Genomic DNA, 18,320 nt, shown 5'->3' on the forward strand with positions numbered 1-18,320 from the left:
GAGGTGATTGTCCTCCTCTACTCTGCCCTCATGAGGTCCCGCCTGGAGTACAGTGTCCAAGTTTGGGGCCCCCAGCACAAGAAGGATGTGGAGCTGTTAGAGTGAGTCCAGAGGAGGGCTACAAAGATGATCAGAGGGCTGGAGCACCTCTGCTATATAGAAAGGCTGACAGAGCTGGGGATATTCAGTCTGGAGAAGAGAAGGCTCCAAGGAGACCTCATTGCAACCTTTCAGTACTTAAAGGGGTCTTATAAAAAAGATGGAGAAGGACTATTTAGTCAGGGAGATAATACTAGGACAAAGAGGAATGGTCTTAAACTAAAAGAGATTTAGACTAGACATTAGGAGGAAATTCTTCACTGTAAGGGTAGCAAGGCACTGGAACAGGTTGCCCAGAGAAGCTGTGGATGCCCCATCCCTGGAGGTGTTCAAGGCCAGGATGGATGTGGCCTTGGCCAATCTGATCTAGTGGGTGGCATCCCTGCCTATGGCAGGGGGGTTGGAGTTAGATGATCTTTAAATTCCCAACCCAAGCTATTCTAGGATTCTATGATATGAAATGAGTCCCTCGGGAGTGTCTTCTAAAACATTAACATTACATCCAAACTTACATGATACAGAGGGAAAACACTAAATAAACATGTCTGGTAGAAGTCATGCATGGCAGTCAGAGAAACTGTTTATATTTGAACAAGTCACATCTATAAATGTAGCCTAAAGTTTCTGTTTAATTGTGCTTTTAACATTTCCTACAAGCACAGGTCTCTCTTCAACCTTTGGAAGTTAAGTATATTATAATGGTGATAAAGAGAATGATATAAATGCGAATTTTTATTAATTTTTAAAGTTTTCATATGGAAATGTAAATACATATGTGAATTAAGCAACTTTACAACAGGAACAGTGGCATTTATTTCTTAATGTTATATGAATAAATGATGACAGCTTAAAAACAAAGATCTAATAAAAAATGCACCAGTATCATATAGGAAACTACTATGTATAGCTCTGGACCAGACTGTAGGAACTCCCTTCTGATCTTGCATTTGACTACTGGGCAGACAGATCTCACCTTCACTTCCAGATTCCACGGTGTATTTCTGGACTGCAGCTGGAAAAAAGCATCCAGTTTCGAAAGTGAGATGATCTGCTTGGTGATTTTACTGAAAGACAGTAAAGATGAAAGTACAGAAAGCTTTTTCCACAGTCAGTTTTCATGCACATGTATATACTATTTTAAACAAAAACATCTGCTTTACTGCCACTGCTCTAAGGCTTTCTGCAAGGCTAGGAATGAATTCTTTAAAAAATGCTGGATTTTATTAACATTCCAGCTAGCAAACAGATGTTACAATTAATTGTAATAGCACATGACAAGAAAACTTGGAATTCTGTTATGGAAACATGTCAAAATGTGGATCCTCCAACCTACTTTTAAAGGCAAGCACACACCTACGTGCCTTCACAGCCACCAGAAACAAAGATGTGAACCTTTTCTATGTGAAAACACACGTACCTGGTCTTACCATTGTCAGATGACAACATTTTTTCTGACTTTCCCTAACCTTTGGAACAGGATATCGCAGACTTGCTGAGCTTTCCCTTGGGAAAGTTTCTGTTTTCACAGGGAAACTAAAAACACAGGATTCCTCAGAGTCTAATTTGTTGTCGTATTCCAATTGTGAAATGCAGATTGTGTTGAAGTGACGAACTACAGCTTGTGACACTAACCGTGTAGTCACAAACCCATGTGTCCCATGCCTACAAACACCATTTTGGGGCTTGCAGCCGATGCTTCTTGCTTATCTGCTCATGGAGAAGAAGGGTTGGAAAACTGTAATTATTTTTTGCGATGGTTATTTCCTGTGGAGTGCCATCAGAGGGCAGTAACACACAAGCATACTGCCTATCACTCTCTCCATGTCCAACCCCTGCAAACCCCCTTAGCAGGAGCTACCCGGATAGTGAGGGAGAAGCCCCATAACCCACCAGCTGGCTCCTTCCCTCTCAGCAAGATGCAGGGAGAAAGAAGAAAAAATAAATAAAAGAAAGCAGGCAAGACAAACACAAAAAGCTATGCAAGGATGGTTTCTAAGGAAAATATCACCCACTCCAGCAGCTGTTGTTAGCAACCGGCGTACACAGCCGCGGCGCTATAGCAGGTCAAGAGGGAAGATTGATAGTTTTTTGGGTTGATAATGAACTACACAGCTTTTCTCCCCTCACAGCCCAGCCTCAGGGACAAACCCTGCCTCTTCGGGCGGCTGGGGAAGCTCTAGGAAAAGGAAAGGCTTTGCCTCATTTCCTCAGCTGCGAAACTCAGGATTTGTACCGCAGCCTGCTGATGGTGGAGGGGCAATGCAAAAAGCTCATATCAACTCAGAAGGTTCAGATCAACATTTTGTTTCTATTTTTTGTTGTTGTTGTTGTTATTATTAATGAATACCACTCCGTTGCTTTAAAAGAGGGCAGAAACTACCCATTCTGTCAGGGCAGAAGGACTGTAAGTTTGCCTCACAGAGACACCGGCTGCCGCCCTCAACCAGCCGCTCCTGTTACCGTGACAATTTACACAAACAGAGCTGCTGTGGCGGCAGGAATGGCGGTGTGTGAGGGGTGAGGGAAGAGCTGGGGCTCGGTTAACCCCTGGTATTGGGACTCCATTCCTCCCCGTGTGCTGGGCCTGGCCGTTGTCCTCCGCCAGGTCGTTGGGCAACGGGTGGCCGGAGGCTGAGGGCAGCCAGGGGGACCCCGGCGCCATGTCTGGGTGCAGCTTCCCCAACCGCTCACAGGTAAGGTAACGGGGTATACAACCCTTTCTTACATCCCTCCCTTTCTTCAGGCATTTTTCACCACTTTTCCTCCTTCCTCCTTCAATCCCAGTTGGTTGAACGCGTGCACTGGAGCTCGGTGGTGCAGTATGAAATCCCTAAAGCTCCACTGCCCATGAGGGAATAAGTGTGTGTGTGTCTACACAAGGTTCTGCAGGCCTACGTAATTATTTAATCACTGCAGCATGTTCTCTTTCATAACCCCTGTCTCGCTCCCAGGATATTCTCTGTTTCTTTCTCAGACCTTGAGCGTTAATCTCCTCGTTTCCTTTCTTCAGGACATCTCCCACTTGTTGGCCAGCACCTTTAAGGACCTGTACACTGGAGATGTTATAGGGGCAGACATAGTGGCAAACTGGATCAAGTCCCAAGGAGGAGAGGATGTTTATCATGAGGCTTTCACAGAGGAGCTACAGAAGGTACAAATAAAAAGCAAGGCAAAGTTTGGAGCTCTGTTTGGGTTTCATTGTTACTTCTTAATTTCTAGGTCTTCCATAAAATAAGAAGGCAAATATGAATGCATAAGCAAATAGATGCATCAGTGGACACAGTGTGGTCCGAGTAATAAATATGAATACTATTTCCTGACACTGGCTGCTTGGTTGAGATTTGTTTCACCTGAAAGTGCATGTCTCTTACTTATATGTTACATCTAAACTAATCAACCAAGGCTCTCTATATCCTCAGAAAAGAGAGAAATAGGCAGCTTTTAGGGAGCACAGTCTGTCTGATCCATTTTAGGTACCTACTTTGATACAGGGTGTAATTTTACCTGTATTCCATTGACAGTGGAAGGATCCTAGAATGAGAAGGCCAGAGAAATCGTCTATTTTTAGCTGAATGCATCCTGCCCTTTCTAATAAAAACAAGCAAAAAAAAAAAAAAAAAAGCCAAATGGTTAAGCCTTGTGACATGATAGGCTACAGGTGTTGTGAAACCAATGATTCTCAGTTTTACTTGGTATTCATCTTGTATGTCCTTGTGCTTCCACTATTATTCTTTCTTTAAAAACTTCTTTGAGGCTGGTTCTTTCTTTCTGAGATGTGCTTATAAAGCATTTACCACACTGAGCAGTGATCCAAAATACCTAGGGAGAAGTAAATTATCACTGCTGGCATGTACTGGGGACCTTCCTAATAATTAGGAGGGAGCATTCGCTTTAAACTTAATCCTACACTTTTAGGCAAAATCTGTTGCAGTAGCTAGTGTCCCACAGAAGGTAAAAGAGACATTTCTCTCCTCCTGAGAGGGTGTCGTCATCTTTCACACATTCTTGTTGATATATGGATAGCTGGATAGTGCTTCTCACCCAGCACAAGTTAAATGATGGAAACGGTGTTTTAGCAAGCCAATTTATTGATGTAAATTAATGATGTTTTATTAAGCTCTCTATTTACCTCTCATAGGCAAATAGAAACCATTTATCTGTAAGGAGATATTTAATAATTTGTGGCAGCTTAAACTACAGTCATTTCATCCTTGCCTATGACAGCTTTTAGCAGAGTATAATTGCCGACTGACAGAAGCTGATAGAGTAGAAGAGAACATCATTCAAGCCCAGGCTCGAGCAAGAGCTGAAGAAGAAAGGGCCCTAAATGTGCTGAAGGCAGCTGCTGGGGAAGAATTCCACAAAATGGGATTACCACCAGGTGAGAATTCAGGAAACCCTGTACTGGGTCTCTCCCCAGTATGTGCCTATAGTACTGGGAGACTAACACAATGTTGGTCTGAATCACTGGTAGGTCTGACACTAGATTCAGTGAACTTTTAGTTTGGCTTTACATCAACAGAGCAACTTTGATAGATTTTGTGCAGACCTTCAAGAATGGTAACATCTGCTTAACACTGAAAGAAACAAAACAACCAAGTCATTTTCAAGGTATTAGACTTGCTATTAATTGCTTTCCCACCTAGCTTTATGACAAACATACGCACTTTGCTATGTAACAGCAACTAACAAAGATCAGATGTTTCTCTGATGACTGCATAGCTGAGTTTGAACTGAATTTAAAATTGTGGAGATACGTGTCCACGTCCTGGGATTAAAATACCAGACAGTTTATCTATCCAAAAATATTACCTGACAGTGATGGGTTAAAAAGAGAACATAACTTTGAGTTGATCAAGATCATTGTATCTTAAGCTTTTGCACTTATCTTTGGTTTTCTGTTTTACTGTTGTAGTGGCATCCTCTTTTAGGTGGATTGTAGATAATGAACTTCTTAGAAAAAATCATTTAACCTGCCCTGATGATTACATCACTGATAAATTACCTGTTACTAGAGCACCAAAAGGTAACTTTTACAGCAGAAAATAATTTAGACTTTTTAGAACAGTAACATTTAATCACAAATTCCACGATTTAGAATGTTTATCAATTGTAATACAAAGGAAAGCCAAAAATCTAAAATCTTGGAGTTTCCTCTAAGGTGGCAATTTCATTGCCCAAGTATTAAGGGCATGGGGCTGGATGGTACATCTTGTTTATGGGGAGTTTCTGGCTATCATAGGTCCATCATATAGATCTTTTTGTAAATCAGACAGGACATTCTAAGTCACACTCATAAGATTAATACAGCTTTCTGCCAGTAATATAACTTTCTACATAGCTTGTTTAACTAATACGTATAAATGTTTTGTTATTACTTTGCTTCATTTTTGCAAAATAAACTATAAATATAAATGAAATTCTAGAGGATTTAAAGTGTGTTTTTTACCATTGATGAGACTAAAACAAGTTCTTATGCTTAGAATACATGCTTTTAACTCATGTTTTTCTGTTACAGAATTGTATTTTTCTTTGAATTACAGGGAAACCAGAACCTGGCTACATCAAGGAGACATTTAGTTTTAAACAGCGAATTTCTTCAGACTTGCAGGACCAAATGACTACACGAATTGCACACCTCCAGAAAATATCTGGTAGCCTGTCAAATGTGTCTTTATCCACATTAACTCTACCTTCAACTCCAGACTCTAGCCACCAGACCAAAAAGACAAGTAAGGTAAGTTTTACAGATTCGTTGATTTTAGTCTGTCAGAACTGTGGGGCCTGTTGCTAATCCTATAACAAAGGCTGAATCTCATTGCATTACTAATTTGTCTCCGGTATTTTTCTTTGGTCTGTTAAGAAAAGAAAAATACAATATTTTATATGAATTTTCAATGCTGTCTAGCTTCAGTTAGTCGTGTACAGATAGCTTTTTCGTCACCCTCAAAGTTGCAGTGTTTAATTTTGCACCGTGGTCTCTGTTTTTCAAAGAAATCTAATGCCTCACAGGAGGTGGCCTGGAAAGGCAGTAAGTGCAAAGCAGAGAGAGAAAGAGAATGTGCTTATCTTGCCACACTTGAGAAAAGACAGAACTATCTGAAGAACCCTCGCTTTTTCCCACCAAATACTCTTCATGGAGGCAAATCCCTTGTCATTTCTCAAGAAAAGATGGAAAAAATCATAGCAGAAGCTAATAAAGGGTAAGCAGTATATATAATTCTTTGCTTCTGAACTAGAGCCCACAAAGAGCTCCACTATAGAATTACTGTGCATTTACACATAGGTATTTTGAGCTAAATGTCTGTATGGCCTCTTAGGAAATTGAGTATGTCTGTATGACATTTTGTTTTTTGCTAAAGGATACTCTTTGAAATTTGGCATTTTGTCGGTATGTAAAGAACCAGGCAGTAAGAAAATCTTCCTTTTTTTTTTTTTTTCTCTCCTTTCTTTCAGTGATACCTCTTTTGTTCCTGTGTTTCATGTCAATCCACCTATTGTTTTATTTTCTGATTATGACGTTGGCCAGGTTTATGAGGTGAGAATTTCTTTGCATGGATTTAATTTTGCCACTGGAAACATTACATCCTGCCATGATTTCACCCAGTCTTTTGGCTTTCCACAGTTTAACAGAAGTCTGAGTTTCTTCTTTATATTGATTTAATGACCCTTTAGTTTCCTTCAAGGTATTCTTTCACACATACCACTAATTCACTCTAATCAGGGAAAACTAAAGGGGACCCTTTTCAATATCTACTTGTTTTTGCTAGTATTTCATTGAGACTTTACATAAACTGAAAAGAATGAACAGTTTCAGCTACTTTGGTATTCCTGATTTTGATTTCTAAGCCTGTCATGATGTTAAATTATCACCTACTAGCAGAGCACTAGGGAATTGCAAACATTATAATAAGTAGTAATAAATACAATGTATTATTATATTTTCTTTTTAAATGAAGATGACTGTAGAGATACAGAACGTCACTTCAACGTGTCACCATGTAAGACTTATTCCTCCCTCTACTTCAGCATTTGCCATTGGACCAGGTAAGTGGTTTTTTTTTTTACTGCCTTTAAGATGGTAACACCTAAAAGCTCTAATTTATCTGTTTGAACTAATATTTTTCTGAGACTTTTTGCTTTGTTCTGGTACCCATAGTGCTCTGGATAGCAGATCACAACAATAACATGCTCAGTAAAAGAAACTGAAGGTCATTGAAACTGAAAGTTGTTTTACATTTTTCAAACCATTCACGACCATAAACCATAACCAGATTCCAATGGCGTAATGAGGAATTCAAGAAGACTAACATTAAAATGTTTGATGTCAGACTGATATGTATCTGTGGAATACCTAGACTGAGTTTTACCCAGAATTCAGCTAGGAACAGACTTAGCGTCCATTCAAATCAGCGTGGGGAGAGGGCATGAAATAACAAACTAGCAAGGAAGGTCAAGGTTTGAGGATATTTAGAAGCTAGATGTGCACATGTAAATCATGTTTTGTAGCAGAGGAAAACTGGGTAACATCTCCAGTTTTCTCTTGTAGTTTTCTGTAGTTATGAGAAACATATTTCAGACAAAAAAAATCTCTGGATTTCAGTGAAAGATTGGCAGATACATAGATTGCACTGGCAGGCCCTTTGTGGTTTTTTATCAACTTGACCGAAAGCAATACATGGTGAGAGTTTACAGGCACCTTTCCAGAGGGAGTTATGATCATAAAAATCTATGTCAACTTTGTGAGGTTTTAATTTCTTAATTATTTGCATTGTTTTTCCAAGGAAAATTTCCAGGAAAGGGAGGAATGATTGCTCCTGGAATGTCATGCCAGTATGTAGTCCAATTTATTCCTGAATATCTAGCAGATTATGAAGATTATATATTAGTGGAGACTCAAGTATCAGAACCTCTTTTGATCCAGATCCAAGCAAAAAGACCAGCTCCAGTGCTAACATGTGAGTAATATCCAATTCTTAAGTTTCTCTTATGTTAAATGGATTTTTTTTTTTAATTTGACTGTCTCCAATTTTATGTTACAAAACAAACGTGGAGAAATGTGGCAGTGCATTTTCTACATTTTGATACCTATCTCATTTTCACTCCTAATAGATATGTTAGCTATTAAAATGTAATCTTGTCAAATTTTTCCTCTATTTGTGCATGACGCATGGAGCTCTTTATTTTCACTGTATTAGAGGAATGAACAGGAACCACTTTCCTAGGTTTGTATCTCACCAATTACTAAACTACTAACTGTAAATATTAATATTCAATATTAAAGAATTATGATTTAGTTATAAAAATTTGCTGCTATTGATTAATATAAATTCATGTTACATTCATTATATATTGATATAATATATCTGCAGAATTAACCTCTCGAATACTTAGCCTCAGCTGTAGCAATCAGGACTACTTTTGCACAAACTTGCTTTCATTTAAAATTCATCGTTTTGAAAAATCATCTTACTTAACTGTCATCATTCAATGGAGTTCTTAAGTAGGAAGCACCATTCAACTGTAAGATGAATGCAGAAATATGCAACTCACATAGTTTAATATTCAAATGGAAAGAATTCAAGGCTTTTAGGATGACAGGACCTCGCATGTTTATTTGCAGCAGTATTGTCTTAAAGTTCTTTAAGCACTAACTGGCTTTGCCAGCTGCTAACCTTCACTGGCTTTGTAGCTGATTTTCTTTGTTGCTCATTGCAGTGCCTCGTGTTATAGACTGTGGTTCTTGCCTTGTTGGAGGAATAAAAGTAACACTGATTTTGTGCAGAAATGAGGGATTTAGCACTGGGAAGTTCTGTATAATGCCAAAAAAAGCCTGGCCACCTCCTAATTTCAGGGTGAGTGATCGCTGGACATGGTATAGATGCCTTGATGTGAAGAGTTTTTGAAGTAATTGTGGTATATTAGCGCACAATTCATGAGACCTTGCTGGGTGCATCTGTACTGGCCCATTCCCTCAGGGATTTACATTTACCCTCAGTCCAGTCTCCCTGGCTGTCTGTACCTCCTGCATGTGCTCTGGCTTACCGGTGGAAGGAGTTGTCTTTATTACGCATAAAGGAAGCAAAGATGAAATCAATTCTAGCACTCTTGAGCTAGTTTCCTCCCCTTCCCTGCCAAAGCTATCACATACTGACCTTGCTGCACCTGCAGACCCTAGAAATCCACTGCAGTGCTGCTCTTTCTTTAGCCTGCCATCGCAGAACAGGGTATTAAGTGATACAGACAAAGATGAAATGCGACTGGTAGATTGCTCTTATGTGTTGGAGGAAGAGCTATTGGAATAGCTTATGTTCTAGGTTGTTCCTCCTGGAATATTTCAGATCCCACTCAGTCATAAGCATACAGAAACAGACACAGCTCCTGTGCTCAGGCATAGCTGTTTCTCCTGTGAAGGTGAATGTTAGGGCACGTGACATGATCATTTATGTCTGGAGACAGCACCTTCCCTCCTTCAGCTTTCGTCAAGGTAATTATAAAGCACAGAGCTCTTCTTCTAACTAAGCCATATAAATAAGCCACATACTTTTGAGATGTGATAAAACAATTATGGGAAGGGGTAGAACAGTGATAATGTAGTATACTGCCTGTTTCAGGTAACCCTGTGTTACAAAAACAGTAAACCAATAAGCTGATTGATTTAATTTAATAATTATTTTTATTTTTATTTTTTAAATCTTAGGCTGTTGCCACTGTTGGTTTTGTGACGCAAGATCCGTTTGGGATCTATCCTGCTGTTTTTGAGCTAGCTCCAGGGCAGAGTACAACAGTAGAGGTTAGTAACTACTGCTCTAGAAAGTATTTGTATTTTACCAAATACGTTAGCAAAACAACATCAGTTTAGGATGTCCTGGCTGGACCCTGCAAATTTGAGTTTGTGTGAAGAAAAAAGCTCAAATCCTTTTGGGGAATGATTCTGGAAGAATTGCAGCTGCGAGCCTTACTGAGGGGTCTTTCATTGTAGCTTCCAAGTTCTGCTTACCTAGCAGAGACCAGTCACATTTTCCCCATGCAAAGAATCCTGTTAGAAAAAATAGAAATCTGAGAAGACAAGAGTCCTTATTTCACTCCAGCTGGGGCATCAACTCCAAGAAACTTTTCCTTTGTGAGCTTTATTGGAAAGACACATTTTGGGAAACAAATTATTTCAGTGTAGAGCAGCAGGTACAAATCCTTATTTCTGCTCTGCTCTTTACTGAAAAAGATCCTGCAGTAGGTGTGCAGTACTGGCTACAACCACTGCTTTCTCTGATGTGGGCTGCATTTTATCATAGCATCACGATGGGGAGAGGAAGAATGATACTGGGAGCACAGCCAGCCTCCAACCTGTTTTTTTTTTTTTTTTTTTTCTGCAGTAACTCCTGGCTGCTGCTAAATCAATGGGTCACGCAGGTGTGGGTAAAGGAGAAGAGTTTCTTTCTCCTTCTCTCTTCCCAGCTGTGTTACTTCAGGAGGGCCACCCACTTGTGGGAGAGAAAGAGGAGCTGGATTTAGCACAGGTTGGGCTTGCAGGCAGTAATGGATAGCAGGCAGGAGAACCATGGTGCACATTACTGAAGCCAAAGGTTGTACAGTTTGGGCCCTGAATCATTTTTGTTGAAATGGAGCTTGGGGAAGGCACACAGCATCTGACCCTGCTCACACTGCTTTACAGGCAGCAGTGGTGTTGCTCAAGAAGTGACTGAGGACAGATCTGATCCTGAGGGTTCAGTTTGTATGACTAACCTTGTGAACTGCCCCCAACTCCAGTGACTACAAAGGCAGCTTGTGGTGACCAGCCAAGTACACTCCTGTAGGTTTAGTCACCCAGAAAGTACCTGTTTCTTTCTGGGCTATGTTAAGGGAATATGACTCTGTTCCTTGTAAATGTATGATTACTTAATTTTCATTCTTGTAAATGTAACATTATTTAATTATTAACCATTAGAACTGTCCTTTAGTGAACACTTATGAATTGAAGTTTATGACTTCCTGGAGAAAAATCAGTTACAAACATTATTATTTTGCTTCTCTCTTTCAGGTAGTGTTTTTCCCTTCTTCTCCAGAAGTCTCACAGCAGATATACACCATTGTTTGTGACAATTGCCAGGTCAATGATGTTACAGTCACAGGTTTGTTCCTAACACTTTTCAGAGATCATGTTGCTAACACTGCAGATACTCAGCTAATGTGAATGGTGATTGATGTGCATTTGGGTGCGAAGCAAATCTGGGGCATGTCTTGGACTAGGGTATTCAGGAGAGACAGGCAGTCTTTGGGTTATCTAATGAAACCAGTTGAAATTATTGTAAATGTTAGTGCTTGTCCTGTAATGTGAGTGCTATGACATTAGGCTTAACGTGAAATTCATACAATCACTTTATTACAGGTATTTCATTTGGGAATTTTTAAGAGTGCTTTTGCTGCTTATTTTTATTTTCATTATACTGCTCAAAATGTCTGGAAGCCGCATTATCAACCATTGCAAACGTTCTGATGGCTTTAAGGAAACAATGCTAATGTAGATGGGCTGAGGTTGTGGCCCTGAAATCCAAATCTGTTAAATTCTTAAAGAGGGGATCTCTACTGATAGATGTTCTTTGATTATCAATATCAGGAAAATACTGTGCTGTTAACACAGTGGAGCTCTGAAACCTGAGGAAACACCAGATATAACCAGTAATGGCCACTGCTGGTATTTGGTGTTAATGAGCAATATGAACAAAGTTAAAAACAAGGTGGAAAACAGTAATACCTGCTTATTTCTTCAAGGGGTTGGCCAGCTGATAGCTCTGGAGCTTTTGCATGTTACGGGTGGAGAAAGCAGCCCTGAACCTGGCGAAGTTACTGATGTCACAGCACAGCACCTCATACGATTTGACCCCCAAAACCCACACACCACTGAGGAGAAGAATTTGGTTATAAGAAACTCTACGTACGTAGCTACTATTAATAGAGTAATGCTCTGAAGTCTAAACATACTGGTAGGGACCTTATTTGTAATACTCTCAGACTGGAGAAACTTTCATGCTCTTGTTAAGCTTTGTGCAGAAGCTTTATGCTTCTTTTTGCTCTGTTGTTTAGTAACTGAGGGTCAAGGATATGCTTGGAAGAACAAGATGGTTGCAGAAAGTGTTTAACAGGGTCAACTAGCTGGGATTTACCTTATCTAACTTTACGTGTCTACAAGGTATATTTGTACAGCTGAGCAAAGTGCCCTGTACACCTTTCCTTTCATAGTGAAGGGAAATAGGTGCTTTTTAGGGTACAATTCTGACCTGACTGTGGCATCTCCCATAGAACAGGACATAATGCATCCTGGACTGCACTGGATTGGATCTCCCCTGATTAAAAGGGAGCTCAATGTGACTAGCTCAGATTAAAACTTTCACGTGATTCCTACTATTGTGCCGTAAAAAAATTAAAATATAAACTCTATTTGAAGTCAAGGAATATGTCCCTCCATAATTACCTTGTACTGAACATGGTGGAGTCCTGATTTTGATCAAACTCACTCAGACAATAATAGAAGTATACTAATTTGCATGATTGCAGTAATTAGAAGCTGCAGACCATCAAAACAGTGAGGAGCCCAGTGCTATTTCTAGATACACGCAAGTAAATCGCTACAGTGAATTTCTGGAAGTTTGTTATCAGTCTGGCCTGGAAACCATAGGTGCACAATGCCAGAACAGAATGCTGTTTGGGTGTAGGAAAGTGTGAGTCAGTGAACTGCTCTATCATCGTGACAGCAGTCCATGCACTTCTGGTGTCAGCATTAGGGTGAAGCAGAACTGGACAGGCTGAGACTGAACTTCACAGAAACAGTCAAGAGAAAACTTTATAATGCTAGAGAAAGTGATACAAGACATTATCCTTGTTCAGGTTTATGTCATTAATTTCACTTTGAAACTCCAGTGTCCTTTCTCCATTTTCTAAGGCAAAGTTTTTGAGGTCAAAATGAACAAAGTTTTAAAACCTGTGAACACGTTCCATGGAATATACTTCTGGTGAAGCAACCCAGTTAAGCAATGTTTTCTGGATTACAAATAGTATTGCAGAGCCACTGCTATTATCTTAGCTGGAGCCACTGTTTGTTGACTTGTTAAAGACCAGAGCTTGCATTTGGATTAAATTCAGAACGTCACACAGATTATTAGCAGTGATCCAATGCAAACACTGATACCAGCAGGAACGGTCCTGTTGATCTCAAATTCTTGAAAGAAGAATTTTAGAGTTTCTTAAAAGTTGCATTAACATAACAAGTTAAATAAGGCAAGAAAGTGTTAACGTCTCTTGTGCATATATATATAATTTATTTCAATATATTAATATATTGTTTGGAGAATTTATATACTCTGACTCTTTCTCTGCTGTCTCATCAGCTTTGTAGCTCACGAGCACTGATAAGCTTAACCCCCTATAAGCTATAAGGAGAGGAATTTGCTGCATGGAAAAAAGAGCTGAAAAATTTCTCTCAATATCTTGCTTAAAAATGTCTAATTTTTTTTAATCATAGTTTCTTTTTGTTTATTGATCACTTCGTAGCCATGTAGAACTTCCTTTCTACTGGCAGATAATAAAGCCTAATCTGCAGCCATCAGTGCCAGAAGAAGCTGCAGACTTCACAAAGATCGAATACAAAGGAGACACAGAGTCTGCCTTCTCCCTGAATCCTGAGCAGGGAGTTTTGCTTCCCCATGCTGATCATGAGTTTACTCTCACTTATGCTCCACAGGAGGTATGGCTTGTGATTCCTTCCTATCTACAAACTCCAGCTGTGTATTTTTATGCAAGTCGTAAAACCCATGCTGTGCAGCTTTCTGAATTAAATGTAATTGGCTGGTAGCATGCTCTAATAAACAGTATTCAAAATATAGAAAGTTACTGAAAGAAAACATGTTTTGACTGCAAAATATGAGGCAGCTTCTGATCTCATGGCATTTCTGGTACTGATTGGACACCATTAACTTTACACTGAAACTGTGGACACGTCCTCTTAGCTGCAGCTGTGCTGGCTGATAAAGTTGCCATCCTTAATGCACTACCAGCCCCTTCATAATCCCCTGACAATCAGGATCTGCTAACGGAGTTCCTTTGGGGGAACCTACCCCATACCCACATTATAGCTCAAAAGTCTTGGTTAGCAAACTGATTATTTAAACCGTTTCCAACTGTAGCTTGTTTGGGCTGAAGAGGGACCTATGGACAGCTCTGCAGTAAATAAAAGGGGTAGTAGTAGATTTTGGCAGAGGAATGATGACATGCAGCTGTTGTAAAGAGGGGGGTGCAGTGATGTTTGAGTGCAGCTGTACCAGTGGATGGCTGACTGTTGTCTTAGTTTCTGCTCTCCCATCCATGTAAATAGCGAGTATGAGCTCACTGTATTTAAAGAAACTTGATCCAGAGTAAGTCCCATGGCGCGTTGATTGACAGACATACGAATGCCTCAAGTAAATGTGGAAGAGAAATTAACTTAAAAAAATACTTTAATATGAAAATATATGGATGATGTTTTAAAGATTTTAGTTCATTAACAAAAATACGTTAACATACCCACTTAGATAAATGTCTCTTTGTAAACAAATGAATCCTTTGCAAAGCCCTTCTGATTTAAGGCCTGCTTCTGTGGTTGTTTTATTTGTTGTTGGTGTGGGTTTTTTTGCCATTAGAATATACGAGGCATCCTCCTTCCCCATCATGGCAAAATAGTGTTTTTTATTTGAAATTAGATTGATGGTCAGTTAAATGCCCTGGAGTGGCTAAAGAAACCTTAAGTTAGTACAGCAATACTAATCTTAAATACTAATCTTAATTTGCAGAGTATTTGCAGATGCTTGCTGTAGTATGCAATATACAAGGGAAATAATAACAGGCATGTCAAAAATGAGTGTTTTTCTTGGAACAATAAACCATGAGATCAGAATCTGGCTTAATGTTTTGCAGTCCAATGTTTTCTTTTAGTAACTCTATTTTGAATATGTTTTTTCAGAGTTTAGTACTTCAATGATGATTGTTCATAATTTAAATGTAAACTACGTTTTCATCTCTATTTTTGAATTCTCAATGTAACTGCCTACTTGACGATAAAAGCCTCTCCTTCCTCATCTGTACAGCTGAAGACATATCACAGTGTGATTCAGATGGTTCTGAGGGACATCCCAGAATCACCTAGGTAAGCTGAGAAACAAGTTTTCCATGTAACATGTAGCCACGTTTTAGCTATGATATTTCATTAATTTACTAGGATTTTTTATCCTTCTGGTTATGATGTACTGACAGTTATAAAGGATTGTATGTGCACAACTAACAGTGGTATAAAGCGAGCTGTGATGGAAGCTGTGAGCTTCCATCATGTCTGAACACATGCCTTAGCCCTAGCTGGGGCTGCACCTCTCTTGAAAAAAAGATAATTCTGACATTTTGTCTGTTCATTTCCCATGCTTTCTGCTGAGATTTCCAGCAGTTTTTTCTCTTATAGACTGCTGTGACAAACAGTAATGACTTAGATACTTATTCCATGAATGTACTGGGACAACCAGAGCATGTTAAAAGACCACTGGGAATTTTCCAGTATTTAATTGCACTCCAGCAGTCAGTAGTAGAGAAACTTTTGATGTTTCTTACTTTTGATCTGGCAATTAAAAGATGGCATCCAGTTTAAACAGAAGTTTAAAAGGTTTAATAATTCTACTACATTTCTTGCTGAAGTTTAGTGAAAGAGGGAATGCTTCAAAACATCCCACAATACAAGGCAGAGGATGTAATAGCGCTGGAAATAGAAGTTAAAGGATCAACAGAACCATTTCAGCTTCTTCTGGAGCCGTACGCCATTATCATCCCTGGAGAAAGCTTTATGAGTGTAAATGTCAGAAAAACATTTAAGGTTTGTTTGCTTTTTACTTCATTGTTATCATGTGCTTTGTGTCACTGGATGTCATGGGTGTTAGAAGCTATCAGATGATCCATGTTATTTTAGTTTTTCTTAAATATTTTTAAAGGAGGCCATAGCTACTGTACTGAAATCCCCTAGCAGGCCTCCTTTGCCTTGCACTCCAGGCAGTAGGCTTTGTTCTTTTTTCATCTCTCAGGTTTGATATCACAGAGCATTACGCTTCCAAATGTTTCTCTGGGTCACAAAGCTGTTGCTTATCAATCTGTCACTCCTGTAGTGCAAGATTTTTCCAGCTAGAGGGAATAGCCAATGGATGATTAAATGTCTTTGTAATAGAGGCACTGTTTGCTTGAAGGACTACTGCAAGCACAGAAAAGCTGAAGTCACTTAGACTGTAGCTTCCTAGACCTTATGCTATTCCTGCAGGTCCTGATAATTTGTGTTTGACTATTATGGGACAGGTTCCTGCTGCACTTGTCCACTCATTCAGCATCCTTTTTGCTATAGATCAAGATCCTTTTGATCATAGCCTCACCTAAATAGAAATAAACCTGTTAGCTATGGCCAGGCAGGAAGAGGTTTCCCCATTAATGGTCTTCATGTTTTTTCTTAGAGAGTACGCTGTTTGGCATTTAGTTCTCTGCTCACTCTTCCCGCAAGTTCTTTTTCAGCTTAAGGCAGCCATTTCATACTTTCCAGCAATCCGGTATAGTTAAAGGTGATATAGGTAATTAAGTCATTTAATGATAATATAATAACATTCCGCAATGTTTTCAATTTTCTTTTAGTCTTAAAAAAAATAAGAGTTTGAGCTTTGCTTAGAGATGACCGTGCTTCAGAGAACAACCTTATTGGCCGTAATTAAGAGTACGGTCTGAATAGATCTGAAGAGCAGGCCAAAGATTTCAAGAGCTTACATCTCCCTCACAAACAGATCCTTTGGCAAAAAAAAAAAAAAAAAAAAAAAAAAAAAAAGCTGCTTTCAAAAGAAGGATTTCAAGTTTAAGCTTTGAAGTTCTGCTACATTTTTGAAAAACTTAACAAGCTTCAAATATTTCCAGATAACATTCTGTAAAAGTTAATGGATCTTCTTCAAGTTCCAGAAAACGCCAAACACCAGTGTGAAGGTAGCCACCAAGTTCATCAGACTAAATACAGTGCTTTTGGCATAGATCTCCACCTCTGAGCTACCTTCTCTAAGTTTTTCTTATAGGCCTTGGAGTCTATATGACAGCATCCAGAGGGTGATTCATAACATCCTATAGGCTAAAATGTATGGGAGGAATGGCTCCCAGCACTATCAAATTGGCTTTATTGACTGTAAAGAGAATGCTAGGAGACGAGATCAGATGTAGAGCTTTCAGCTATTTTGAAGACATCTGAAATCCAGTCAGATGATTTCTACTTCTTGTTGTCTTCATTTTACATGACAGAGGAGGAAAGCAAAGGAAGGTTACAGCATATGATGAAAATAACAGTAGTTAGTGCATGATACTGGGTTGGTACTGTTCAAGTCAGATGAAGTTCTGTGTCTTTCCACTTTTAGTTTGCTTGGTTTATTTCAAGATTCAGGTGAAGGTACTATATGTTGGAGCTGGATTCAAGATACATCAGTAAGTTCTAACATTTAGTGGCAATCAGGATATCGTTAAGGTTTGCAAAGATAAGTATGTGATGTGAGGCTTGCAATACCATTTGCAGTGCATTACTGCTCTCAGCAGATTGACTTGTTGCTATGAAAGCTTAAAGTACGTTAATTAACTTGGTGATTTTAATTGTTCTAGATGTGGAATAACAGCAAATCATTGATCAAGTACACATGGGAGAAAATCACAGCCTGTGACATTGTGGAAGTTGAACCTCATACAGGTGTCATAGGTAAAGTTGCTGTGACTTGCAGGTATCAATTAATGATAGAAATATTTAAAATGGTACTCGTGGAAGAGAAAAGTCTTAGAGCATTATAATGCAAGCAGGGCCTGATCCCTAGCCTACTGGAACCAGTGGAAGACTTTAGTTGGTTCCAGGAGCTTCAGGGCATCCCCCAGGGCTCAGTACTGGGGCCAGTCCTCTTTAATATCTTTATCGATGATCTGGATGAAGGGATTGAGTGCACCCTCAGTAAGTTTGCAGACGACACCAAGTTAGGTGCATGTGTCAATCTGCTCGAGGGTAGGAAGGCTCTGCAGGAGGATCTGGATAGGCTGGACCGATGAGCTGAGGCCAGCTGGATGAAGTTCAACAAGGCCAAGTGCCGGGTCCTGCACCTGGGGCGCAACAACCCCAAGCAGCGCTACAGGCTGGGAGATGAGTAGTTGGAAAGCTGCCT

At 39.5% G+C, this 18,320-nt stretch overlaps 1 protein-coding gene across 1 annotated transcript in view; it reads left to right on the forward strand.

Annotated features, from left to right (window-relative positions):
• Positions 1–2,599: 2,599 nt before the first annotated feature.
• The window catches only part of DLEC1 (DLEC1 cilia and flagella associated protein), a 38,418-nt gene continuing 22,697 nt past the window's right edge, over positions 2,600–18,320 (forward strand). Inside the window, exons 1-18 of the mRNA XM_035554305.2 lie at positions 2,600–2,616; positions 2,705–2,792; positions 3,110–3,250; positions 4,324–4,480; positions 5,015–5,125; positions 5,643–5,836; positions 6,094–6,302; positions 6,556–6,637; positions 7,059–7,146; positions 7,884–8,057; positions 8,818–8,954; positions 9,800–9,892; positions 11,138–11,228; positions 11,869–12,031; positions 13,645–13,837; positions 15,213–15,271; positions 15,808–15,982; positions 17,776–17,869. Coding sequence (XP_035410198.2) covers positions 2,600–2,616; positions 2,705–2,792; positions 3,110–3,250; positions 4,324–4,480; positions 5,015–5,125; positions 5,643–5,836; positions 6,094–6,302; positions 6,556–6,637; positions 7,059–7,146; positions 7,884–8,057; positions 8,818–8,954; positions 9,800–9,892; positions 11,138–11,228; positions 11,869–12,031; positions 13,645–13,837; positions 15,213–15,271; positions 15,808–15,982; positions 17,776–17,869 — 2,266 coding nt within the window. The remainder of the gene's footprint in view (positions 2,617–2,704; positions 2,793–3,109; positions 3,251–4,323; positions 4,481–5,014; positions 5,126–5,642; positions 5,837–6,093; positions 6,303–6,555; positions 6,638–7,058; positions 7,147–7,883; positions 8,058–8,817; positions 8,955–9,799; positions 9,893–11,137; positions 11,229–11,868; positions 12,032–13,644; positions 13,838–15,212; positions 15,272–15,807; positions 15,983–17,775; positions 17,870–18,320) is intronic.

This window comes from Cygnus atratus, chromosome 2, assembly GCF_013377495.2.
Source record: "Cygnus atratus isolate AKBS03 ecotype Queensland, Australia chromosome 2, CAtr_DNAZoo_HiC_assembly, whole genome shotgun sequence".
Lineage (NCBI taxonomy): Eukaryota > Metazoa > Chordata > Aves > Anseriformes > Anatidae > Cygnus > Cygnus atratus.